Source organism: Lissotriton vulgaris, chromosome 6 (genome assembly GCF_964263255.1).
Source record: "Lissotriton vulgaris chromosome 6, aLisVul1.2, whole genome shotgun sequence".
Lineage (NCBI taxonomy): Eukaryota > Metazoa > Chordata > Amphibia > Caudata > Salamandridae > Lissotriton > Lissotriton vulgaris.
In genome coordinates this window covers 328103703-328128635 of record NC_141694.1, presented here as the reverse complement: position 1 = coordinate 328128635, position 24933 = coordinate 328103703, and the positions used below count along the sequence as shown (strand labels likewise).

Here is a 24933-nt window from a genome sequence, read left to right as displayed (position 1 = left end):
ATTGTTGCTGAGCACTCTCAGTAGCCAGAAATTGGTTAATAGACCGGGGATTTGAGAAGGAGTGAGCCAAATTGGAATTGAACTTCTTATTTGTTAAGGGCAAGCCAAGGGATAGAATCATTAAGTCCCAGGGTGTCAGTTTTCAGTCTATGCACCCAGCGTTGTTCCTTTTCGAACAGGATTTTTGAGGCATTTCTATCTACAGTTTCGAGGGTTTCTAAAATGACCCACTGTAGATCTTTGACCGTATGTCCCAATTCTTTGAAATGTGTTGACATTTTCGTTGTTGTCCGTTTGCAGTTCACATTACTGCGATGTTCATACATCCGTTGTTTGGCCTTGCGGCAGGTCATGCCTATGTATTTCATTTGACATGGACATGTTATCATGTAAATTACATGACTAGTATTGCAATTAGTGTGTCTTTTTAGTTTCCAAAGCAGATCAAGGAGTAATTGTAGATCTTTGGTGGGTTTGGTGGTTTCACAGGCTAGACATGTGCCACAGGGATAATGTCCTGTTATGGGGGTAGTGTTCCATAAGCCCTGTTGTTCTTTTTTCTTTTTAGGTGGGGGTCTGGTGTGTACTAGCAGATCTTTAAGGTTTCTGCTCCTTCTGTTAGCAAAGCGAGGTTTAGGCCAGTCAAGGTTGTTTGGTGTGATTATTTTCCAGTTCTTGTTGATTATCTTTTTAACCTTGTTTGTGACTGGACTATAGGTGGTGACGCATGTCGTTCTGTTGTCCTGTGTCTTGGAATGTGTTTCCAACAATGCATCCATAGGCTGGTTCTGCGCACGTTTCTTGCAAGAGAGGATTATTTTCTTCGGATATTCTCGAGCTGACAGTTTGTCATAGAGATCATTTGCTTGGTCCTTGTAGTCACTTTTAATGCTGCAATTTCTTCTAAGACGAAGAAATTGACTATAAGGGAGATTCTCCCTTAGGGGCCGAGGGTGGAAGCTCTTGAAGGATAGTAAGCTATTTTTGGCCGTTGGTTTGAAAAATGTTTTAGTATGTAGGGAGTTGTTCCTCGCAAAGATGGTTATGTCTAGGAAGTCTAATGTACCTTTGTTGGCAGTGTACGTGAATTGCAAGCAGTCGTCTTGGTCATTTAGCCATCTGTGAAAATGGTTGAGGGTCTGTTCATCTCTTTCCAGATCAATATGATATCGTCTATATATCGTTTTCAAAAGACAATGTTTTCCAGGAAAGGGTTAGTTGCATTTTGGATGAACCTGTTCTCAAAGTGGCTCACGTACAGGCCAGCCACACTTGGGGCAAATGTACTGCCCATCGAGGTCCCATGGCGTTGGAGAAAGAGGGTGTCTTTGTACATGAAAAAGTTCTCCATCAGGGCCAATCTACAACATTCTAGCACAAAGTGTCTAGGGGTTTTGTGGGGCCAATCTATGCTGAAAAGGATGCTCTCTAGAATGTTTAGTGTTTTCTGTTGCGGTAGGCTCGTATAGAGGCTCTCTACGTCTAGCCCCACCAAGAGCATTGTATCCTCAGAGTATTCAAAGGAATTAAGTAAGTTCAGAAGGTCTCTTGTATCTTTAAGATATGTGGGGTTTTTTTGGACTAAAGGTCTTAGGAACTGGTCAGCAAATTCGGATAGTGGCTCCAGGAGTGAGTTGATTCCTGAGACGATTGGTCGTCCTGGGGCGGAATTCTCCCTTTGTGAGTTTTTGGGAGGGAGTAAAAGTAAGGTATTGTTGGTGACTTGGTGACCAGGTAGTCTGCTTCTTTTTTTGATAACCAGTTGTTTGCCTCAGCTTCCTCAATCATGAGTGATATTGTTTTTTGTAAGCGTGCAGTAGGGTCTGTAGTGAGGGTTTCATAGAATTTTGTGTCAGCCAATAGATCAGTGCATTGTTTGTCGTATCCCTCTGCAGTGAGGAGTACTACCCCTCCCCCTTTGTCTGCCGGTTTGATCACTAGTTCTTTGTCATTCCGTAGTTCTGTTAGGGCCATTTGTTCTGCTTTGGTGATGTTTTGAAAAACCTTTTGTGGTTGTTGGTCTAGATCATCAAGTTCTTTCATTATTGCCTGTTCGAAGGCACAGATTTCAATCCGGACTTGAGAGTTCAAAGGACAGAAGTTGGATTTGTTTCTCAAAGTGGTATCTCCTTCTTGGGGTGGTGGTGCTTCATCTTTGAAGAATGCTTTCAATTTCAGAGTGCGACAAAAATTGGCTATTTCACATTTTGTTCTGAAAATGTCTGTTTTAGGAGTTGGTACGTATCCAAGACCTTTATTTAAGACATTTATTTGGTCATTTGTGAGGATTTTGTTGGTCAGGTTGACGATGAGGTCGTTGGATTGGGACCTGTTTTTGCCTTTGTTACGCTCCTCGTTTCGACCTGTCTGGGCTGGTCGAACCAGGTTACTCCTCTTTGTTTTGGTCGACGATTGTTCCGGCCATTCCCTAAAAAAGGAATCCCTTGTTGATAATTATGTCCACCTTGTGGCTGCATTTGATGGTTTAGAGGAAATTGAAAATAGGGATTTGGCCATCCTTGAAACATAGGATTGAAAGGGTGGAAAGGCATTCCTTGTCCACTGTTCTGGTGATATGGAGAGTGTCCTGAGGTATTATAGCCTCTTCTGTATCCTCTTTTGTTCCGAAAATTGTTTCTGCCTCGATTTGACTGTTCATCTCCACTTTGGTCTGAACTACTACTGCCAACAAAGGTACATTAGACTTCCTAGACATAACCATCTTTGCGAGGAACAACTCCCTACATACTAAAACATTTTTCAAACCAACGGCCAAAAATAGCTTACTATCCTTCAAGAGCTTCCACCCTCGGCCCCTAAGGGAGAATCTCCCTTATAGTCAATTTCTTCGTCTTAGAAGAAATTGCTGCATTAAAAGTGACTACAAGGACCAAGCAAAAGATCTCTGTGACAAACTGTCAGCTCGAGAATATCCGAAGAAAATAATCCTCTCTTGCAAGAAACGTGCGCAGAACCAGCCTAGGGATGCATTGTTGGAAACACATTCCAAGACACAGGACAACAGAACGACATGCGTCACCACCTATAGTCCAGTCACAAACAAGGTTAAAAAGATAATCAACAAGAACTGGAAAATAATCACATCAAACAACCTTGACTGGCCTAAACCTCGCTTTGCTAACAGAAGGAGCAGAAACCTTAAAGATCTGCTAGTACACACCAGACCCCCACCTAAAAAGAAAAAAGAACAACAGGGCTTATGGAACACTACCCCCATAACAGGACATTATCCCTGTGGCACATGTCTAGCCTGTGAAACCACCAAACCCACCAAAGATCTACAATTACTCCCTGATCTGCTTTGGAAACTAAAAAGACACACTAATTGCAATACTAGTCATGTAATTTACATGATAACATGTCCATGTCAAATGAAATACATAGGCATGACCTGCCGCAAGGCCAAACAACGGATGTATGAACATCGCAGTAATGTGAACTGCAAACGGACAACAACGAAAATGTCAACACATTTCAAAGAATTGGGACATACGGTCAAAGATCTACAGTGGGTCATTTTAGAAACCCTCGAAACTGTAGATAGAAATGCCTCAAAAATCCTGTTCGAAAAGGAACAACGCTGGGTGCATAGACTGAAAACTGACACCCTGGGACTTAATGATTCTATCACTTGGCTTGCCCTTAACAAATAAGAAGTTCAATTCCAATTTGGCTCACTCCTTCTCAAATCCCCGGTCTATTAACCAATTTCTGGCTACTGAGAGTGCTCAGCAACAATTTAAAATTTACAATTTGCTGCTCTTTAGAGACTAACCATACAAGTCATTGAAGGTTTAATTAACCCCCCGACGTTTCCGAAGTATACAAAATACACCCACCCTTCTTTCCAACCCATAACGCGGAATTTATAATCGGCAAAATATACCTTATCAAAATCTTTAGGGGTTCTTAATAACACTCGCCATAACAAAGATTTTCTTTATTTCTATGCCACCTTGCTTAAAAACATCCGCCTCGCCAGCCACCATCATTTCCGGGTGGACGGAGGCAGAGACAGCACATGCTGCAGGCGAGGACGCGAAGGCGAAAGGTAGAAGACGGAAGCCTCGCCCAACCGATAGACGAAAAGCGCAAGTAAAACCTGTCCTCACTAACGAATATTTTACTCCCCTTAGCGCTACCGTCTTCTTCAGGAAACCTCCCTCCCCTGATGAAGCACCTAGCTACTAACAAAGAGGTAGGCACAATCCGCTGTCTTGTACAGTGACCCACGCCCAACCCGATAAGAGTCACAGGTTCCTGACCACTAACCATTAATAAAACTCGGAAGGAAGTATAAAGAACTCCCGCCTTCACCATAAACTCCTTAGTAAACGCAATATGAGAGTTGTATACACCGCGTGACAATGATGACGTAATCACAACCAGCACCAAAACCCTTGATAACATCACATTAGCAGCACTAAGTGCCTAAAAATAAGCATGCAATATCACCGTGCGAGAGAAATGCATAAACACCAATGACCGGCAAGAGTGACGTAATCACAACCAGCACCAAAACCTTTGATAACATCACATTAGCAGCACTAAGTGCCTAGAAATAAGCATGCAATATCACCGTGCGAGAGAAATGCATAAACACCAATGACCGGCAAGAGTTAAGAGCACCAGAGAAACAGTATAGCACAATCACCTCACGCCGTTTTAGGCATGAGAATGGATGAGTTGACGCTTGATACGAGAGTGATTCTGCGCGAAGTATTGCCATTTTACAGTTTCTTTATTCGAAATCAAGTGATTTTGAATGTGTACATATTTGTACTTTATCTACTTCCTTTCCCCTTGTCTCCCTTTCTGTTTTTTATCTTTGTTGTGTGCTTTTTATTTACAGGTACATTGAGACCTCTCATCACTTGAAGAATCAGGTTATAATTTACCTATTCTTTCACTTAATTCACCACTTTCACTCCCTGGTCCTGAAGAAAGCTATCTGACAAATAGTCAATCACAGCTGAAACATGTTGACCATTTTATCAGACCTTTAAGTGCGCTAGAATTCATAACAGATTCCACAGCAGCACAAACTTCTTTACTTTTAACAATAGCCCGAATCCAGACTCCATAAACTTCCTAGCACTGGAAATCCGGACTATTTTTTAAAATCACTCACCACTGCTTTGATCACTCCATTTCCACGATCACTACTGCCTTAAAACTTAAGGTATAACCTCCTGGTGGAGGGTGCACACGAATGAATTGACCCAGTGATTATGCACGCACGTGTGATATAAGCGGGGACACCTCATATACCGCTAACGTAACCAAGTAAGAGCAAAACCACACGTGTATGAGGGTCATTTTATTGGGAGACACCCAGTTACCAACCTGCAGACCTGAGTTTTTCGCAGGACAAGAATTCAGCTTCAGCCTGCTGTCCTTCGTCCATTTCACAGGCAATAGGAGCATGGATCGCATGTTCATGGCTTTCAATTTTTGTTAGACTGCATAATCAGGAAAATTCCTCTAACAATGACAAAATGGAAGTCTCTGAATCAGTAGGAAACAAACTAGGCTATCAGTATGTAATGTTAATTTGAATTATTGCATGCCAATCTTGAACCTCTTAATGTTTGGACTGTTCTGCACTCTGTGAATGAAGGGCTCCATTGTTAAAGAGAATATTAACGGGGAGAGTGGTCAACCATGCCTATTTGCCCTTGTGATGTGCACCTGGTTCCCAGTGGCTTCCAATATCAATTTTAAAACTATGCCCTATGCACAATACTTGTTCCAAATATGCTCATGGTAACCCTATGTGTCCTATTATAACTTGCTGGAAATCGCCAATCTTCCAGCTCACACTTGAAGCAACAATGATCCTTCAAATGATTAATGCATGCCATTGTTGCACCAAAACCTCAGGTGTTTAAACATTGACCAATTGCATAACCAAAGTCCCTGTGCTATAATTAACATCGTAAAACAGAAATGCAGCTACAGAGAAATTAGACTATCATGCACTCTTTGCCTAAATATAAGGATGTTTCTTTCCCTGTACTATTAAGCACAGTACAAATCAACTACATAATTTAGAAATAAACGTACAATTATTTGTAGCACTCAATCCCCCAAAAAAGTCATAAATTCTAATAATACACAATCTCACTTTTTAATTGGTTAGCTACCATAAAGTAAAGGGCTTATTTCCACTGCTTTTTCAGAAAAGATTAGCGATTGGGGATTACAGCAGAATATCTAGTACATTGTACAATATAATGACAGCAATGAAATTATTGAGCAGTGGTAAAAACCATAAATCTAATGGAAGCCATTATTTCCAAACATATATGTTTAATGATAGTGTTTAAAAACTGAATTCTACATGAATGAATAGTTCCTCAAAGTTTTTTTTTTAAATCAACTTTATTGTTTTTTTAAAATATTAATTTAATTCATTGGCAGCAGATCAAGCATCCTAATAAAAAAAAAAACATTGCATCACTTACAGTCGACAAAGGTAAAGGCGGCCCCGTTGGACTGGGTGTGGTAATCCCAAAACATTGCAGATGTACAAGGTTAGTCGGACCCTCACACTGGTAGCAAACTGAACCATTTACCCCACACTTAACTGAATAATTTGGGGCAACCCCGGGCCTCGAAGATAGATTCCTCCTGTGTGCCACACCAATCCACCCCCCTCTTCCATTTAAGCACAGTCGGCGCCTTAGCCTGGGACCAGAGCGCAGCTATATCCTTTTCGCCACCTCCACTGCTGTCCCCAGGAAACGCTTATCTGCCCTGGAGCCATCCAGGCCGTTGAACACCCCCAACAGCAAGCGCCTCAGTTCATGGGGAACCTCCCATCCCAGGGCCCGCGTGAGCTCGAGTTCCACCTGTCTCCAGAACGGCCCCAGGGCTGGGCATTGCCATACCATGTGATAAAAATCTGCTGGAGCAGACTCGCAGCGCGCGCATATGGGGAAGATCGCATACAGGCCTGGAAAAGGTGTGCCGGGGGGAGGTATGCCGCATGGAGGTAGTAAAGTTGGACCAGGCATAACTTAGAGGATGTAGTCAAGGTTTTGGGTGCCATAAGGGCATCCCGCCAATCCACCTCCTCCAGGGGACCCTACCACCTCTCCAAGCAAGCCCGAAGCTGATCCAAGGACGAAGGACCGTTGTTCACCAGTGACCGGTATATGCGGGACACTCTCCCCCCACCCCCCCCCCCCCCACCACCTCCCCAGGTTCCCCATCATCACCTGAGCCTCCAGGGGACTGAATTCCGGGAGAGAGGTGGGGGATGGAATGTGGGTGTGAAGGGCATCTCGGAGTTGTAGATACTTATAGAATTGGGAATGAAGAAGGGCGTGGCGGTGTTGTAGGTCAGCGAAGGATCGGATGTGGTCTCCCACCCACACGTCTCCAAGCAGCCAGATCCCAATGAGCTCCCAGCGGCGGAACCCTTGCAGGGACGAGACCTCCCTCAACCAAGCACCATTCCACAGCGGTGTTTGCCTGGTGAGCTTCAGGTCCCATTGCACATGGCGAAGGGCTGTATGCCAGGCCGTGAGCACCGTCCTAGTGACAGGGGGTAGAGCCTGTGGCACCGGGCAGCCATATGAAAACGCCTGAATCTGTGTGGAGTCCATTGTTCTGAGTTCCACCCGGTATGCTGGATCGGACCAGCCGCCCGCAAATCTGTCGTGGATCACAATAGGTCTTGTGGCCAGGTAGTAGAGGTGGAGATTAGTTACCCCCATGCCTCCGTCAAAGGGGGGAATACGACAGTGGGCCAGGGACAGTCGCGGCCTCCCTCCTCCCCATAGAAACCGGATGAGAATGCCGTCTAGTTCCCCCTTGTCAATATAATGGCACCAGACAATAATTGTCAATCCGTGGTGGGCATCAGGATGAGGTCTATACGGGAGTGGGTATGATGAGCCGCCGATGTGTGGGTATAGTGTTTTTTGCGGGGGTTCCATACCCTCCATACATCACAAAGGCCCAAGGCCGATGACCAACCAGAGAGGCTCCTCGCAGAGGCAAGAAGATGTGTCGACTGGGTGCCAGTTGCGTCACTTGAGGGCTGCAGTACGGCATTTCTTAAAGTTTTATGTACATGTTCAAATATCATACTAGCAGATAAAATCTTTGCCTGAAATCCTTGCTCAAAGACTTCAGTGTCCACGGTGTGAAGTGGTGCTACAAGCATGAATTAGTAGAGTAAAATCTGTTGAAGTTTAGTCTAGTGTAAGAAATGGTGATGCCTCCAAAAAGTGTGATATGATGTGTTGTAGTTTGTATTACTGAGGTGTGGAAACAATGTTATATGGAATATATGGTAATATAAGGCCAGGCGGGTTATGTGTGGACTGTTGATGTATGGTGTGGTATAGAACAATGTGATAGGTTGTGTTATAAACTAGTGTGGTATGGTGCATGTAAAGAGTAGGTACCTGGACATATGTATTATATTACTGAAATAAAAATGTCAGATGTGAGAATGTAATAAACATAGCAACAAAATTTTCAGACGCTGGCCAGACGTTTCAAACAAGAAGAGGCCAAAACAAGTGTCAAACACATTAATGAAGAGGAAAGCAACACACCTGAAACCGAAACAGAAAGTAATATACTACATTGTCATTGGATTCTTTCTTAAAATCGGTTGAATAAAGTAACCACTATAGAGAGATAATTTAAATTATAGACAATCCTCCATTGAATATGAATTATTAGGGTACAGCGCCACATTTCGAGAGCCCTGAAGCATTAGTAACCTGTGCAATGCCAAGGCAACTGAACCCAAGAGGTGTAGAACCAAGGTGTATTAGCAATTTCATTTAGGAAAGAGATACAAGAAACAGGAGACATGCGGATTAGAAGCAAACTACGATCTATTTCCCAAGAAAGGGTAATCTGGAATTATGTGCATCCTAAAGTCTGTATCAAAATAGGTTGTACAAAATTCTCTCTAGAAGAGTCGCGTAGTTTATGCATTTGATTGGACCAGAATAACACCCGTTTATGCTACACAGCAAAATGCATGAACATGACAGTACTTCAGCATTAATCACAGTTGATGTCAGAAAGCTGTGAAGATGCCAATTGCTAATACCTTTGGATAACAATAAAAAACAAAGGCCACTGCGAGAGGGATAAAAGGAAACAAAGCACTGTTGGAATCATCTCTGTACTCCATAACAATGAGTAACTTGCACATTCTGAATATAAGAATTAAAAAAGGTACATAGCAGGGATGCTTGAACTGTAGATAGTGTCTCTGTATAAAATCATTTAAAAATGATAGTCTGGTTGCCCTGGATTACGCTACTTTGCTCAGGTAGCAGAACTTGATTAAAATGTTTTTAGAATAGAAAAAATCATTCAGGGTGAAGGCAATGACTCTTGCTATACCATTATGATGGCAAAGAATTGGCAAACAATTGTCACCGTAGTTCCATTATGCACTTTGAAAATAATCAAAGAGTTTGTGGGGAGGATTTGGCAGTTGGCACGTGATAAAAACGTGCACAGTCTTAATCTGAATAGGTTTTAAAAAATATGATAAGATTAAAGACTAGAGATATCATGTCTTATTGTGGGCACAGCCACACAGATGACGGACTCACTATGCTAGGGCTAATGGATTGTCAGGCACTAGGAGATTAAAATATACCATGTAACGCAGCTATACATACTTCATCTGTGGCACATAGATCATGATAGAGAATAGACTACTTTTCCTTCTGACAACTGAGATCACACACATAGAGAGCATGGAGCGAGCGGTATTTCCGATCAGTCTCCCTTAATGCTGACAATTGGAATGCATAATAGGCGCAATAGCAACACATGGCAAATAGACACCTTAGACGTCTTAGAGCTGAAGTACAGGGATACCATCAATATACTGACAGAGGTTACTAACAACTATGTTGCAAACAACATAGGTTTGGTTTCATCCCAGGTGACGTTATGTCAGCCCTATAAGACAGTACCTAGGTACAGAGCTCAATCAAATATTGGGGAAAAGAAGAGACTGGAGAAAATACATGCTCCAGAAGGGGACAGTAGCAGTAGAACAACAAATGCCCACCACCCTGCCCCTCGAATGACAGAAACAATGCAGCTGGAACTAGTCTAAAAGGCATATAAAGGTGAGGTTACTAATGGGGCAAAGATGCACCATCTTGAAGAGGAATTGGTTCTGTATTTCAACAAAAGACTGATCAACTCATTGAGATTTATCTGGGTTTGTAATTTATTAATTTGTGCATATGGTCATTGGTAACAGGATGCTTTCTGTATAGTCACAAAATATGTAAAGTTTTTAAAAAAAATATAGATACAAATATGTGAACAAACTTTTTGATACAACTCAATAAAATTAAACAAAAAATAGTTTATATAAAAATTCACTAGTACCTGAATCTTCTTTCAGCGTCTTAACTGGGTTATTTAAATCCTTGCACATAACCCGGTGAAAATTCCTTTTTTCCTAAAAGCACCATCTTAGTACACCAGAAATGTTATATGTATACAAGGCAGACAGATTTTGGCCTGGTTAAGCAGGAGATAAAAGGAGGCAAGATGGGTAGGGGAGATAGTCAACAAGGAGGGCAAGATGGTGCCCTTAGACCAGAAAATTGTAAGGATATTCACTGATTACTAGAAGGACCAGTATGCTGAGGGGGAAGTATGAAATATCAGCCCTTTTATGGAAACTACATATTGCCAAATTAACAAATGAAGGTACAGCTGTCCTAGATAACATAACTCATCTACAAAGTTGGGGCGAAATAATCAGCCTGTTGAGTTGTTTAAAAGATTGGCATTGCAAGTGGGTCCCTACTTGCTGTGTATGCATAAATATTCTTATAAAACAAGCCTTGGCATAGCCATAGGTCTTGCCTATGCAAGCGATACTGGCTTTGTCAATGTGTTTTAGCCATGTTGTAGGGCAGTGCGGCTGATGTGCCAAACTTCAGGGGGGAAAAAAGCACTCTGATGAAGTACTGGCCGTGCCATTTCGCTTTTTTTCTTGTGGAAGGGGTCGAGGTGGTGAAGGACAAGCAACATCGAGGGTATAGTTGGAGCAAGCAATGACAGGGGGAGCGTGGTGGGGGATTTGGCAAGCAATGACAAGGGAGAGGAGTGCGGGAATGGACAAGCAACGACAGGGGGAAGGGGCATGAGGGAAGCAACAATGTCGAAAAGGGAGAGGAACGGGCCAAGCAACGATGCAGAGTGGAACGTGGGGATGGGAGAAACTCTTGAAAACACATGCACTCTTAGGGAGTGCTGGAAGTAAGTACCTCCAAAAAAGCTTGAGCAGTGGAAGGACACACAGGATAAGGAAGCAGTACTTGGGTCCTACTCCAGGGGAGGGGGAGACACATGAAGAGGTGAAGCTGGCACACACTGACCAAACAGGAGTCAGCAAATAAGAGTGACGACAAAACCAACCAAATTGTAAGCAATGGGCAGGCTCTAATCTCCCTCTAAGCTAAGAAAATGCCTTGCAAGTGACAGTGCATGCACTGTCGCGGGCAAGATCCTAAAAGGGAACTATCACCAAATCTTGGACATGCTCTCATTTCGGTCATCCATACGAAGGGTAAACCTAAAACCAAATATTAGTTATACGGAATGACATCCCTGCTTACTAACTATAGAAGAGTAAAATTTTGGCTAAAATTCTGGCAGACAGACTCTTGTTGGTCATTACACAGCAGATGCATCTGGATCATAATGGCTTTATGACTCGTTGATCTACAAGGCTGAATCTCAGAAGTTTACATGATTGTTTAGACAAATCAAGATGCAGCAGCAATCAACTAATGATTCTTGTTCTTGATGCAGAAAACAGACTGGACAGACTTTGACAGACTGGAGATGCTTTTACTAATTAGGAAGGGCACAAAACAAGGTTGCCTGCTCTGCCCACTTCTACTTGCACTATCTTTTGAGCCTCTGGCTGGTTGTGGGAGAGCGGAGCCTCAAATTAAGGACCTTACTCTGGGCAATGAGTTAGTGGACAGACTATCTCTTTACTGACTATATCATTGTTTGGTTACACTTAAGGTGCCATATTAACTTGGTAAATCTACTGTGTTGAGATCAGAAAAGATGCAGAGGTGATACAAACCTGTGGCATCAACATAAGCGAAGCAGGGTTAAAATACCTTCGGAGAAAGAGAGGGATTTCTCGAGTGCAACCTAGACAGTTTCCTGACTAATTTTAGAGAAGATGTGGTGAGATGGTGTAAACTTATGATCTTGATGGTGGGAAGGTCTACAGTATTAAAAATATAATAATAACATCAAGGAGATAGTGGGGTTTCCTATTCCTTCTGCACCGATAGTTACCCTACTGGGCATTAAGCTTTAACACTAACTGCGATAACACACACGGACTGGCGCTTGATTTTACATTTGGTAGGGACGGCTAGGCAGTCCATCACCTTATTTTAGAAGAACCCCCCCATCTCCCCCCTCCCCCATAGCCACTTGGTTCCTCCGTTTGTGGAATGTTTTAGCCCTTTAATTACTTACTGTTCGCATTTACCACACAGATGCCAGACTTACTCAGACCTGGCAGCCCCTCATACACTATTTCACCATGACCAGACACTCCCAACTGGTTCCACCCCGACTTTGAGCTCTACAACTGTTTAATGACTCGCTCGAACCATACTCCAGGGGCCAGAAACTTGAGTCCCTGGAAAGGTCCACTTAGGTCGGAGGACTTGCTCTCTTCCCTCCTGACGATTCCAACAGTCTCTTCATAGAGATTAGACCCCCCCAGCGCATCCTCTCCTTTTTCCCTTCATACTTAAGAGAGTTTCGGTTTTTTTCCCTCTCTTTCCCATGTTTTATTTGAAACTTATGACAGTTCCCGCTGCCTCCATAGTTTAAAGGGCCCCACCAACGGAGGACAGAATGTATATATTGAAATGTCCCACATGGCTAGACACTAGAGTTTCCATCGATTTACCAACAGTAGCACCCCATAGATCGCTTGAGATATTGTGGGTTTCCCCTCAGTGTTTTTAGTCTATCACTGGATTGTGAATCTTCTCAAGATAATTTGTGATAGGGGTGATACTACAATCTGTCCCTTTCTACCCTAACATAGCTCTAAGAGACTGGTCCGGGGATGTATTAGATGGGATTGATTCTACCATATATGCTCTTGTCACAATGTCATAATATGTAATGTGGATAATGACCGTAATCTGTTGTTCTTCTCACAGGTACATGGGTCCTCAGTTTGCTTGATTTTTGTTGTCTGTTATATATTCAATTAACAGAATTTGCAAATAAAAAAATATATAGCACTACAAAAACTACTATACTTCCTCCGAAATACTCCATACTTCATCTCAGAGTCTTTATTTAAAAAACTGAAAGCAGAAATTTGTGCCCTGCTATGATTTGAGACTACAGAGGGTCTTTTGGTTGATTAAACCTGCCCGCCGGAAGGAACTGACATGAATACTGGGTTGCTGTGCAAGGTTACTGGCATAAACGTACTGTTCACACACTGGAAAGAAAATGAAATATAAAGTCTTGAAAAAAATATCTATTATTGGGATAATTAATATTATTAAAATGAGGGGGCTTGTGCTATTGCTTCATAGAATAAAAATAGCATGAAAATATCAACGGACAGAAAAATCTCATCATCAAGAAATTTATTACAGGAAAAAAGCCACGGAATTTGAAAATCTGCTTAAAGCAAACAACTTTTCAGTAGGTTACGCTATTTTATCTAAACAAATTATTCACGTTTTATGGGGTAACAAAAGTGAATATGCAAAGGCAATGTAAAATATAGGTGCGCAAAAATATAAAAATTTACAGTACCTTTATTTGAGTATAAAACACTGTTCTACAAATGCCTAATTTAGTATTTATTTTTTATAAAAGTGAAGATGTTTCCAAATTTGCAACCAAGACACAAATTAGGAAAGTCTGAATATTTCAATCCTGGTATTTTTTCTCAATTGTGATTCTGGGGCAGGCAGTGTGCTAATGCAAAGTCCTATGATAGTAGGGCTGTAGAATGTAATCAAATATCTACTTGTCCATTGGACAGGTTGCTTCATAAATCTATTTGTCCTGTAACAAAATCCACTTGTCCCTTTGGTGTCAAGTCCAAATTATGGATGCAATCTCATTATATAAGAGCTCTGACATATCCTTTCTGATTATGCCAGGGCTCATACCATAGTTTGAGTATAGTTTGAATACTTGCAATCCTCTTATGTTGCCACGTTTCCGCAGACCTACATACTTAAGGGGGCTGAAGGTAGTGGTAAGCAATACTTCCATTGTTCGAATTTCCTTTTGAGTCTGTGCAAACCTACTGAATTGCATGTTTTAAGGGTTTTCAACAATTCTTCTCTAATCTTTTCCCATACTGAGAAATATTGGAAATTTACTCCTGACAATGGCAGACGTAAACCTACTTCCAGAGTTGGGAAAAAAGCGGTTAGAGGGAAAGTGAACTTGAAAACACTCATATTTTCGCATGAGAAAATCTACCATGCATATTTGCTCATGCTAAAATGCAGTTCACAAATATTTTCTAGGAGTACTATTTCTCGTCCTACTTCTGTAAATTCTTAGGAATTCACGAAAGCCGTCTAGCTGCACTTAATGCAAGGACATAAACCATGGATGCACTTTGAAGACTTACAAAAACCATGCAATAACAATTCACACATTGACAAAACTAAAACGCTGATCACTAATTTCAGACCTACTGGCTTTGACAATGCTTGTTTAATTTCGTTTCACATAAGCTCATTAAAACTGTTTACACTGATTTACCATTATGTATATTTTGTGGAAATACTAGCATGCATCAACATATGTTACTAAATGATGCTGCAAAGAAATGGTACCTGAAAGTTTACAGTTGTTCAGCAAAATGTTTTTGTTTCTGCTTTAATTTTTTTTATTAACATTTTATTTTGAAAGCAAAGAATCATCAATCTTGCTTTCAAATTTCTGCAAATATCTGAATCAAATCAGAGAGCATTCTGGGAGTATTAAACATACCTACATATTGCTAAATTTTGAAAACGTATGTACACATTTTTATACTGGAACCACTGTCAGTAGTGCAGTCAGAGCTTACAACATTTACGTAGGGCGCTCACCCTAATAATAAAGGCTTTCAATTAATGAACCATGAATACAAATTTCAACAGCATTAACATACGGACACAAATATTACCTTAACTGCAGACAGTGCTCTTCCCTGATCCATAATGTGGTACTGCAAACTGGCAGCCAAAGGGTTTGTGCTGCAGGGGGTTGGGCCTACTTGTCCCAAAGACTAAATACACAGGAAAACTTGTTGTCCTTTCCCCAAACAATATGTCCTGGGCCTTGAGCTATAGGAATTCCACATTCCTGCCTATGTATTGATTTATACTTTCAGTGGTAAATTAATTGCACAGTTTAAACCAGCTGCAGAATGGACTGAGTGGTCATTCTGGAGAAAACTGCCTGTCCAGCAAGGTGTCACTGTGGTGAACAGTAGCTTTGCCACACTGGGACCCCCAACTTTAATCCACTTATCAGACTCGTGTATAGTACTTAAAGTTTGGTATGTGATGATGATGATGATGATGATGATGATGATGAAAGGAGTCTTATAATGCGCAACTAAGCCCGAGGGTGTCAAGGCGCCTAACAGAAAAACAATAAAAGCAAATGAAAAGTATCTACGGGTACGCCTTTGCAAACAACCAGGTGTTCAATGCTTTAAGAAAAGTGGGGACGGAGGCCTGAGATTTGATTTCGCATGGAAGAGTATTCCATAGCTTAGGGACAATTGAAGAGAAAGCCCTCCCGCCCTATCTCCTCCTACGGAAACGAGGTACCATCAACAGGTTCTTAGAGGAGGAGCATAGAAGTCTGCTTGAAACATAGGGTAGCAACAGTTTCTTGACCCCACCTGCACCCTTCCCAGAGAGTGCACTGTGGGTCAGGCAGAGTGTTTTGAAAGTGATCCTCGCTTCAATGGGAAGCCAGTGTAAAGCCTTCCTGGCAGCCGTTGATGACGCCAATCTAGGAGCGTCCAGAACAAATTTGGCTGCCGCATTTTAAGCAGTCTGAAGACGTTGAATTAAGCTCTTATTCATGCCGATGTAGAGGGCGTTACAATAATCTAGTCGCAAAGCGACAAGTGTTACCACCACTAGCTTCCGCGCCTGAGGGGACTAGTAATGTTTTATTTTACGGAGTATTATATAATAATGCCCAACAGGTGGCAACAGTTCTATTAACCTGCAGGGTCATGGAAAGGGCAGGTTCAATCAGTACCCCTAAGTTCTGCGCTGATCCCGAAGGAGTGGGACAAGACCCCAGCGAGGCCGGCCACCATTCAGGTGACCAGATGTTGTTGTTAGAGCCAAACACCAAGATCTCAGTCTTTTCCCCGTTCAACTTTAGAGAATTGTAAATCATCCACTGGGACACTGCTTGCATGCAGTTCCTAAAGTTGGCCGGGGACGGGCCACCAAAGTGGGAGAGGGACACCAAGATCTGTGTGTCGTCCGCATAGGAGACTACCTCCATCCCAAAAGATCTAATTAACCTGGCAAGCGGAGTCACATAGATGTTAAACAGGGTCGGACTTAATGCCGACCCCTTTGGGACCCCACATTGCACAGGTAGGGATGGAGATAGAAACTCTCCCAGCTTGACCCTCTGTACCCTCTGGTCTACGAAGCAGGCCAACAGATTCAGAGCCGCCCCTTCCACCCCTATCTCCATCAGGCGAGATGTTAAAACCGAGGGAGATAGGGTATCGAAGGCGGCTGTAAGGTCCAGAAGGACCAGGACGGTGGAATGTCCCTGGTCTACCTCCATACGGATGTTGTTCAATACGACCGTGAGGGCTGACTCGGTGCTATGGTGTCTCCTGAAGCTATGTTGGGATTGGTCTAAGAGACCCGAGGAGTCAAGAAATGCCGCCAGATGTTGATTCAGGTGCGTCTCCAGCATCTTTGCCGGCGCAGGAAGCAAAGAAATAGGGCGGTAATTCTTAAACACCTCGGGATCTAGAGTAGACTTCTTTAGAAGTGGCTTGACCACTGCACTCTTCCATTGAGATGGAAAAATGCCCTCTTTCATGGCCCTATTCATGATATCAAGCAGGGGAGGGAGGAGGGGGTCTCTGCACTCCTTCAGGACTTTCAGGGGGTAGGGGTCCAATGGAGATCCCGACCTTGTCTTATTTAAGAGCAGGTTAAGCTCCTGATGGGACAGCGGCAGAAACTCTGACAGATTTTTAGAAGTGTTGAAAGAGATCTCCTCCGTAGCAGGAGAAAAAGGGACAGGCGGAGGCGGGGTAACAGATCTTTGTAATTCAAGATCCCTATATACGTCCGCAATCTTAGAATGAAAGAATCCTGCGATCTTATCGCAGAATTCCTGGGTGCTTACTACAGGGTCCTGCGTCTGTAGCGTACAAAGCGAGTCCACTATTTTAAAGAGATGTTTGATGTTTAGGGGTTTTTATATAGCGCACTGTCACTCCAGGGAGCATCCTGGCGCTGCGACTTCGTTGCTAGTAGATTATCAGATGTTTTAGCTGAACTATAGGTGTTGTGTACAGTTTAAACAAGGGTTTTGCACTTTGATTTGGCCAATCCATAAGTCCAACTTTTTAGAGATTTTTTGAAGATCTGTTCTGATGTGATTAAGCGAAGTTGAGCAGGGAGTGTTTTCCAGGCTTTGGCTCCTAGAACTGCCAATGATTTTCCGCCCTTGGTAGCAAGTCTGAACTTGGGGTCAGTCATCAAATTGGCCGTGGCTGACCTGAGTTCTCTTAAGGGGTGGTATCTGTGAAATTTGTTGGACAGATATTTTGGGCCATGCTTGTGATAACATCTGAATGTAATCACGAGGATTTTGAATAATATACGTTTCTGGATGGGAAGCCAGTGCCGCATGTCCAGTGCCGCATGTCCAAGGCGGCTGACGCTGATGATTTTGTGGGCCACCTCAGGACCAGCCGAGCCGCCGCGTTTTGAACTATCTGTAATTTATGCAGGGAAGATTTTGCCACCCCTGCATACAGACTATTACAGTAGTCATTTCTTGATGTGATTAAAGCAATTGCTACTGTGCGGCGGGCAGACAGAGGCAGGTAATCAAAGAATTTGCGTAGGCCTTTTATGATGTTGAAACAGACGGCAGCTACTTCTTTAGATTGTTGTTTAAAGGATAGCATGTCATCGAATTTTATGCCCAAGTTTCGAGTTGCACTGATGGTGTTTGGGGGAGCTTCCGCATCAGATGGCCAGCAAGTGTGTGGAGAGAAGAATTTGTTTTCCCCAAATGGTAGGATCTCTGTTTTAGCAGAGTTGCATTTAAGATGGTTATCATGCATCCAGTTGAAAGTCGCAGTCAGACACTCTTTCAGAACCTGTTCGGCCTTATCTGTATCATCATCCAGAACCAGGACCAATTGAGTGTCGTCTGCGTATGCAACTGTGCTCACATTATAGGAAGCAATTAGGTTGATCAGGGGTGCCATATAAAGATTGAATAGAGTGGGGCTCAAACTTGAGCCCTGAGGCACCCCTGAGCCAATCTCCTTCTCCTCCGAGTGGAACTGTCCTAACATGATTATCTGTTTTCTATGTAACAGAAAATCTTTGAACCAGTTCAACACTGTGCCCCCTATGCCAGCCTCAACCAGGCGATGTAATAAAATGGCATGGGACACCGTGTCGAATGCTGCAGATAGATCAAGGAGGATTACAACTGCCTTCCTCCCTTGATCTAGTGCAGCTCTTATGGATTCTGTTGTTGATAGTAGTGCTGATTCTGTAGAGCGGTTTGCTCTGAAACCTGCCTGATTTGGGTGTAGGATGTTGTTTACCTCCAAGAATGTTGAAAGCTGTTTATTAACCAGGGTTTCAGCACATTTACATAGAGCGGGAGTTGAGAAATAGGTCGCAGATTAGTTCCCCTGGAGAGGAGAGAGCCGTTGTCAGGTTGGCAAAGCACTCTTGCTTAACTCTGATGATCTCAAGCTTATACTCCTTGAGCAGTTTTTTTCATGTTTTTCCCTCTCCTCAAGGTTCCAACTTGTCCGCCAGAGCCTTTCTTGCTTCCTGCACCTTTGTCTCATGAGCCTAAGGGGCTCCGAAAACCAGGGTGAAGAGGGTTTCTTTCTCGCAGAATAGCAAGAGGAGAGAGGAGCCAGCACATCGACTGCTGTACTGATGGCTTTAGAGAGTTCTGAAGGGGCTAAATTGATATCCTCAAAGAGGGCTGTATTATAGTTTTGCATCAGACGGGCCAACGAGGTACTCGTAATATTCTTCAGATTCCTCCTAAATATAGTTTGAATAGGGATGTCCGTCTTTGTAGGGGTAGAAGCAACCGAAAGTTCCAAAGGGACAGCAAAGTGGTCAGACCAAGACAATGGGATGGGATCATCTATTTTGAGCCTCTCGTCATTAGAGAAGACCGCATCCAATATATGACACGCCTGATGAGTAGGGAGTTTAACCAATTGTACGAGATCACATGCAGATAATGAGTCCAAAAGGTCTCAGGAGTCCTTAGAATCAAGGTTATCTAGATGAAAATTTAGGTCACCAAGAACTGTCAAATTGGTAGCACCGAAATAAGGTTCTAACAAGTTAAGTAGAGACTGACTAAAGTCTGTCCTTGATCCGGGGATTCTATAAACCAGGATACCCACAAAAGGCGCGGCATCGGGAGATTTTATAAGAAAGTGCAGGGCTTGAAAAAGGTCGGAGGGCCTGGAAAGTTGAGTAGTGTGACAGGTGTGGGAGGTCTTATAAAGGATTCCAAGGCCGCCTCCTCTGCTCCCCACTCTATCCAGTCTAGCTAGAGAGTACCCATCTGGCACAGCCTCGACCAAGTCAGGTCCCGAAGACTCAGTGGCCCAGATTTCAGTAAGGAACACCCATGTGGGCTTTCTTGCTGTAATAAAATCGCAAAAAGCAATATTATTTTTCACTAGAGATCTAGTGTTAATCAGGAAGCCAGATTCCTTCAGAATAGGCGACATAGGGAAAATAGCAGACAAGGTGGGGGGCCTATGAAGGTAAGCTGCCGATAACTTACCGCAAGTGCTGAAACAAGTACAGTAAAAGGCATCTTGCAGAATAATCGGTGCGCAGGTAAAATGGCATGCGAGCCATACTGGTCTCAACTTAGCAAGGTCCTGGTAAGAAAATAAAGGCAATGCCCGGGAAGGCATACCTCATACCCCCAGGGACCAGAGTCTCCCGCCCTTTAACACCCTGCAGCAACTTGGAAAGCCAGTGGTTAAATTTATCGACTTCCAAGGAGAATGCTAAAACCTTAAAGGAATTCACAACGCAAGGAAGTATCACCACTTTACATCCCGCATATCTGCCCATCATCAATACCAACAAGTGAACACACAATGGATCTTTTTAGGTACCCCTAGCAGTTCACACTCCTGTGATTTCAGATTTCCATTATGTTCTCAATCACTGTGTTCCATCATGACTTTTCAGAAACAAATCTTAACCACCCCGTGAAGTTCTCTAATCATCAGATACGATTTGACGCATGATTTGAGGTCAACAAAAACTGCTACCTTCAATATGTTTCAAGTATTCATCTGAACCAAAATATATATCAAGATTGTACAAACAATAATACCATTGGTATGAGAGTGTGAATTCAGTCTAATGACATTAAGGAACAACTAAGAAATAAATATTGTATTAAATAGCAGATAAGCCTAAATAAAACACAAGCTTACCTCTATGTTGTACTCCTCGCCATCTGTTTGGATTCGGACAGTGAAATCTCCTTCTCCTATGTGTGCAAATACTTTGGAACTGTGTTCACCTAAGGCGCGAAATGAAGACAGATTGACAGGGACTTTATCACAATATACTGCTTTCACTGAACCACCATATACCAATAAGTAGGAATTTCATTTTGGAATAGTTAATATTGCATAACTGGCATTGCTTGTATATTTAGACTTCTACCTCTTAAATGGTATTCACTTCCGATTAGTTATTATTTCACTATGGTCCCAGTACAATATTAATATTTGTCAAACACAATAAAACATGTCAGGTCATAGGCAGATTTGGTCATAGTGAGCTCTGACCAACCAAACCAATCCAGCTGCCTACCATACCATTTGACCAGCAGGAACTTAAAGGGATTACAGGGATTACAGAGTAACATGAAATGGGCAAGACCATCTGAAGACCTTAAACCAATATATCACTATACTCCCAAATAGTCTATTGATTATTATAGTAAAAAATCATCATTCAATTATTAGAAAACGTTAATGTTAACGTAAATGTATTTTTTGTGATTTATAGTGAAGAAATACAAGTGGCCCAACAAGTGTAGCCAACAAAATGGAGTATCAGTTCAAAGAAAAATTGAACATTTGTAGCCACTCAAAGAGGGAAGAGAATTACATAACTGTTAGTATCATTGTCACTACCTTGTATACATAGTCTCCACATCATTAGATGCTCTTGGTGGAAAATTAAATTGAAAGGTGACTGAGAAAAAGTGAGCGCGAAAAATTATGATAAAACAACACTGTATATCAGCCATATTTGAATAAGTAAATTAAAGCTACTTCAGAGTTAGCCATGCATTACTATCAACACCTCTATCAAATTACCTGGAATACTTAATCGGGAAAAGGGATGTACTTGGATGTGTGTGGGCAGCAAGTTTGCCATTATGTCAGTAACTGAAATTAAACAGATCTATGAGACACTGACAATAAGTAAAGAGCTCCATAAAACATCACTAACCTCGAAAAAATACGAATGGAATAGAAAGTCTGGCATTTTTCTCCCTGAGGAGCATGAAAATAAAGTAATGCCCTAGCTGATCGAAACTTGTCAAGGCATTCATCACTTGCAAGTGTCCATGTGTTCGAAGTACTGGGTAGGTTTGAACAGCCCACTTCTCACTTCAAAGGAAAATTAGACAAGAAAGAGCAGAGCGAATATAGGAGACTGAAAGTATAAACAAAATTAGATGTAGTAATAATAATAATAATAATAATAATAATAATAATAATAATCCACATTTGTAAAGCGCGAACAAACACCTGTAAAGGTCTCTAGGCACTGGTGGCCGTCGGGAAGATTAAGCAAGCTATTGCCCAGAGTCACATGGTGCTGGGCTAATCTGCCGCCGGAGCAGGGGATCGAACCGTGATCCCCAGTTTCCAGCGTCAATCGCCCTGGCCGCGGCGCCACACCTCTCCCTGTAGTGATGAAGAGAAAAGAGGAGCACATCAAAACAGAATGGTAGACTGAAAATCTAGTCAGATTTACAGGGCTGAGAATCCTGGCCTCCAAAATGAGGGCACACATGGCAAATCAAGCTACTTTTTCAGAATGGATCCAAAACTTTTTCTATCTGAAAGTCAAAAAGCATCCTCTATACACTGATGTTTGCTATAGGATCAAATACAAAAAAGTAGAATGGCCAGAGAAGTGAAGTGTATTTGACCCTTAGAAGATAATCTACCCTTTAAGGAAAGTAAGATCTTTAGTTCATAACTTCCCCTCTTCCAATTTGTATTCAATCTCTAAAGAAATCTTTGCTATGCGCCATCTACTTTTCTACTTAAGTCTCCCTACCAGTTGTGGAGTGGCTAGCCGAGCAACTTGGCGGACACGTTCATGTAAAGTGCCGGTCCCAGACCCTTAATCCAACAATGCAATATTCTGCCTCAATAACTGAAATTGCTGACTACCCAACAGTGGGGCTTGGCCCTGGAGATGTTTCTACAGTTTGGGTGGAAACCCAGAGGATTGGGTCTGACCTGGGGTTGACATGAGGTGAAGCCATGCAGCGATCCAAATGTTGGCAACTGTGACAGAGCTCATACAGAACTGAATGCAGCGGTACATGGCCAAGTGCAGGGGGCTGGAGTCTGTGCTGCAAGAGGCAACAAGACTGGTGAGCAAGGGACTCCTGGGGCCCGTGATGCCACTTCTCCAATCCAAAAAGTGCCTGGCCTCCTGAATAGCAGTGAAGGTGAAACTGGGCCGCATATATTTGTGCAGGGTCTGAGGCAGTGATGTGCTTCAAGAAGGCCCTCGGACGCAAGGAGCCAGCCAATCCTAGTGCTTTCCTAACTGCTGATATATTCTGAAATATGTACAGTTCAAGCTATTTAAATGTTGTGTCTTACAAAAAGACTGACTATCCTACATCCTTTAATTTCTTACTCTCTACAATGTAAACTCATAGTAAGGATAAAATGAACAGCAATTTGTCAGAGGACATAAGCCGACATGTGACGTCCGACTTTGAGCGCACAGCAAACGTTACAAAATACAAAGAAGATTAAAAGGCATCATTATTTCTCATTCACTTTCTGAATGAACATAACACCCGTTCCTTACCAGCTGGAGCTCTCTCGACAGAACAGGTCACTAAGCTCTAAAAATAGCTTGCCCTTATAAAATCTGACTTGCCAAAGTCAGTGGGTGAGTAGATTTTTTGAGGTCTGCAAGGCAGACTGAATAAATTCCCAAGGTCAGTGCCTCAGGCAGCATCATCTGCTGGCTAATGGATGCGGGACAGCACGAGATGAGATTGTTTCAGACACAACACCAGAGGCCGCCTTGATCTTCCAAGCATCCAAATCACACACTCTGTGCTGGAGACCCAAATAGATGAAGTGGGAGTAGAATTGAATCTATAGCGGAAAGATTTACGAAATGCTATTGTCAAAGTCACAGCGATAGAACAAAGAAGACACCTCTACACAGACACAAGTTTTACTGCAAAGGGTCACAAGGACTACCAACTCCCTTGAAGACTGAATTTAAGACGCAGAAGGACAAGCCCAGTGCAATAATCTCTGCACTGTGTGGATGCCAGAGGTATGAAAAGGCAACAATCCAGAGCAACATCGGAAATACTGGCTGTGCGCCCTAGTGAAACCTGAGAGTTTGTCCCTAATGCTATATTATAGAGAAGGCCCCTCGGGCACACTTGCAAAGACCATCCCCATGGGCCAATCATTGAAAGGTTTTTTTAAATTACTGGAACAGTGACAAAATAATTACAATGGCCAGAGACTGTAAAGAAGTTGTTTTCAAGAGTGAGAATGTTATATTTTTCCTTCACAACACTAGGCTGCTGCAGCAAAAGAGATGCTCCTTTGTTGAAGAGAAGAGAAATACGAGGGCAATGAGCCTTCAGTACACGATCCTCCTTCTGGCCCGGTCATCTTGAACTCCAACATGAGCAGCTAAGGCAAAAAGTCTGCAGACCTTCCAGCAGTAAAGAAGGGTCGGGAAGGAAAGTCAGACAAACATATCCTAAAAAGTAAATTGCATGACACGAATTGAAGGGACTGTATTAAGAAACACCAAGGTTACATGGTCATGGGATGGAGACAGACATTTCTGGAGTTGGGGAGGCGGGCTATTTTGAACCCGTAGACACGAGGAGCAGGGGAGGCGGAGGGTACTACAGTTAGCTAGCATATTTGTGAGTGTTTATGTTTATACCTTACCAGACCACACAGAGGTTATAAATACATTGGATATGACACTGAAGCAAAAAAAATTCAGGAACTGAATAGAAGAACCCCCAGATAAGCCCAAAAGTGCAGAACATAGGATTTTAGCATGGAACATTGATGGCTTAACTAATAAAATAAAAAGAGGGTAAGCATTGCAATATGTGCGCAGACAGACCCCAGATTTAGTATTATTGCAGGAAAACCACCTCAATAGGGGACAATACAGACTACGAGGAAACGCATTGGGCTCGAGAGGAACAGCCATTCTGGTGAGGAAAGACTACTCACCATTTTCACATTATAAAAACCTGGGCCGATCAAGACTGATGTTAGATGGGAGAGCAGGACACATGGGGTAGACGTACATTGTT

General features: G+C 42.6%; 1 protein-coding gene across 1 annotated transcript in view; it reads right to left on the bottom strand.

Annotated features, from left to right (window-relative positions):
• The window catches only part of ADAM17 (ADAM metallopeptidase domain 17), a 648967-nt gene that overhangs the window by 462492 nt on the left and 161542 nt on the right, over positions 1 to 24933 (bottom strand). Inside the window, exon 4 of the mRNA XM_086926360.1 lies at positions 20789 to 20877. Coding sequence (XP_086782486.1) covers positions 20789 to 20877 — 89 coding nt within the window. The remainder of the gene's footprint in view (positions 1 to 20788; positions 20878 to 24933) is intronic.